The 3,244-nt window shown below is 44.7% G+C and overlaps 1 protein-coding gene across 1 annotated transcript; it reads right to left on the reverse strand.

Moving 5' to 3' along the window:
* Positions 1-665: 665 nt before the first annotated feature.
* LOC125554888 (DNA topoisomerase 2-like) lies at positions 666-2,616 on the reverse strand. Its single transcript, XM_087519399.1, has 8 exons — positions 2,548-2,616; positions 2,324-2,457; positions 2,069-2,237; positions 1,753-1,962; positions 1,497-1,683; positions 1,360-1,409; positions 1,080-1,286; positions 666-1,019 (listed from the first exon to the last, which is right to left on the reverse strand). Exons 2-8 carry the CDS (start codon positions 2,416-2,418, stop codon positions 666-668), a joined length of 1,272 nt encoding a protein of 423 aa, XP_087375525.1. The 5' UTR covers positions 2,419-2,457; positions 2,548-2,616.
* Positions 2,617-3,244: the final 628 nt, after the last annotated feature.

The following is a 3,244-nucleotide window of genomic DNA, read 5'->3' on the forward strand; positions in this document are numbered from 1 at the left end:
GCTCCAAGACCACCCTCTAGCCCTCATGTAAAATAGATGACAGAATTGTAAACAATCATAGAATGATTTAAGCTGAGGAACATAGAGGTCTCTCCCACAATTTTTGTCATATACCTCTGGAATAGTGTTGAAATCACACGCCACTAAGCAGTTTTTTAAACCAAGTGGTTTATCTTAGTGTGCTAGCCGCTGCTTCATTTCGTATAGCGATAACGCTTTCTCTTTCTTAGCGCTCCACCCCGCGGAGAACTCTGGTTGCGCTTTGGTTGGCTTTCTCTTTTTTTCGATTTTCTCTGACTTGACTCAGCTTGACCTACTTGACTCAGCGGTTAGAGTATCGCTTTCATACGGCGAGAGTCATTGGTTCAAATCCAATAGTAGGTAAAGCCGGCCGAAACCCCCGCTTTTGCCAGCATGACAGCAAGCACAGACTGGCATCAAGGAGTAGAATGACCAAAGCATCGGTTGCTTCCACTTGTTTGTTGCCTTCTTCGACCGACAGACAAGGTACCCCCCTCTTTTTCTCTTGCGAACCTACGTTGAGCTTGGGACAACCCGCGACTGGCATAGGATATTTCAAAAGCGCCAGGATCCATCCTTCTTACGAACCAAGAGCACTGGAGAAGCGAAGGGGCTCGTGCTGCGACGAATAATGCCATTGTTCATCATCTCACAGATTTGCTTCTCAATCTCTGTTTTCTGGTGGGGTGCATATCTATATGGCCGGACATTGACTGGCACTGCACCTGGCACCAATGGAATTTGGTGGTCACAGGCACGACGAGGGGGTAATTCCTTTGGCTCCCGGAACAAAGCATCAAACTCCTGTAGCAGTTCTTGAACAGCTGGAGGTGTCTGCTCTGCAGGATCAGCATCCAGAGTAATTGCTTGCAGATCATGCTCCTGGTGAATCTGACGCACTTGCACACACTGGCTAACAGCACCCCGTTTCCGCAATCCTTGCAGCTTACGGACAGAGATTGGACGGCAGGAAGGATTTCACCAGGAGCATGATCCATCTGTTTGTGAAAAAGATTCACCAGGAGCATAGAGTATCGCTTTCGTGACAAACGACTCACATCATTTCTTTCTGTATCTCCTACAGCGATTGGCTCTTCTCTGGCCTTCTTTGGGAAAGGATCATATCTTTGTTGCCCCAGTACAAGCAATAGGTCAGCCAACATACTGTGATTCACTATGATATCCCCAGCAAGAAGAGCCATAATGAACCTAACTCTGTTCTCAAGCTTCCGCAGCTCTTTCTCAAGCACTTCCAGCATTACTTGCTGCACAGCATATGTTTGTTAGCTAAAACAATACAGTAGTTTGTCACGAAACAACCAACGTAACAACATGTACCTTTCTTCTAGCATAGAATTCCAGCCTCAAACCGAAGAACTCTTCAAGAACTGAACAAAGTTAACATAATTTCAGTGAAAGAACCACATGTGAAATGATTTGTAGCTATAACGCAGGTCAGTATTAGAGATACTCACTGTCCTCCGGAGTGTCGTACTTTCGGATTTTACCCTCTGGGTCAAACAGGTGCATGTTTGTGGTTCCTATTACGTCTGTCAGCTTGAATTTTTTCTCAAGGCCTTCTTGCTTAGCATTATTCATCTCTTGCTCACTCAGGAGGACTTCAAAGTTCACAGTTTCATGGTCACAATATGATTTAAAATCCTGCACATTAATGGTTGCAGGTCAAGAATGTAACAGCATCTGAAATCAAAGCGAAAGAAAGGTATGTACCTCGAGAAACGGTGGTTCCTTGTTCTTGTGCTTGCTCTTTTCCTTTTGAATGTTCAGACAACTGGATACAAGGAAGTCTTTATAATCATATGTCCATCGGCGGATGGGAAGCTCAGTGATCCTAAGCTTGGTGTCAGAAACCTGCTCTATAACACCTGTCACGGTATATGCGGATCCAGATTCCTCTGAAGATCTCTTTTTCACGGAGCCCTGTCAGGGTAACGAACAAATATACTACATCAAAACCAATTGCTGAAATAAGGAGGGACACCGTCAGTGTAACAGAAATATGCTAGTAAAAGCACTTCTCACGGACCTTGAACCCCTTGTACCAGGGATCCATGGGTACAAGATTCTCCTTTTTAAGGAGCCTTTTCAGATTAGAAATAATGTCTCTTGGATTATAATTTGGAACAAACGTGCTCCATCCAGTGCCAATGCCTTCAGCTCCATTAACTAGAACCATGGGAATGATCGGCATATACCTTAAAATGTGGCATATTTTAGTTACAAAAAACAACATCCAACTGCAATCATGCAGGACGAATGTTTGAAGAGGTAGTAATATTACCAGCTGGGTTCAATTGACACCCCCTCCTCATGCAAATAGTTCAGAAGAACATCATCATCCTTTGGAAAAATTAAGCGGGCGATACGCGGCAACATAGTGCAGATGTACTTAGGAGTAGCAGCATCCTTGCCGCCCTAAAATGATTGGAAACAAAAACACACAAAAAACATGAGAACCATTACAAACAGAGGCATGATACTTGGCTTTTAACAAAGCTAACCAACCGAATTTCGGGTGCCAAACTGGCCACGAGGCTCCAGGAGACTAATATTATTGCTGCCAACAAAATCCTGAGCTATCAAGAGATAAAGAAGAATGTGACCACAAGCCTCCTTAGAGCTCAGTGATTCCTGACCGTTGGATGCGATTTCTGGATGCGTTCTCGTCCGTTGGATCAAGATCTGGAGGAATCTGCGCCGTCGGATCGAAAAAATCTACTGCTGAAATGAATATTAATTCCCTATAACGCCTCCCCGCTCGTTTTTACTGCGTTTTTAACTTATCGGTGTTTTGCTCCTATTACATGTGAATGTTTCTTCCTTTTATTTTGTTATATCCTGTTTGAATACATACGCTGAACTTGATTTCCTACTAAATTGAGCATTCACTACTTGGCCATAGCGTTGTGACCGGCACCCTTGCGCCAAGGCGCGTTTCCGATCTAGTTCCTATGATTGTAGGTGCGAGACTGATCTCACCATACTGGTACGCTGAGTGTTCTGACATGAAACCAAAACTGCGATTGTAGGCTGATCACAATCGTAGGCTGATGACGAGGAGAATCCGCACGAGGCATATGGCTACGCGGCTGCTTCGGTGCTAAAAGAAGCCATTGTTTCGCGCGCGTTGACAAGGAGAGTCACTGCAATCGGCCAAAACTGTGAGTGTTGAGGACCGACACGTAAACACACCCTAGGGTTC

Source organism: Triticum urartu, chromosome 4A (genome assembly GCF_056163025.1).
Source record: "Triticum urartu cultivar PI428250 chromosome 4A, HENAU_Tu73, whole genome shotgun sequence".
Taxonomy (NCBI): Eukaryota; Viridiplantae; Streptophyta; class Magnoliopsida; order Poales; family Poaceae; genus Triticum; species Triticum urartu.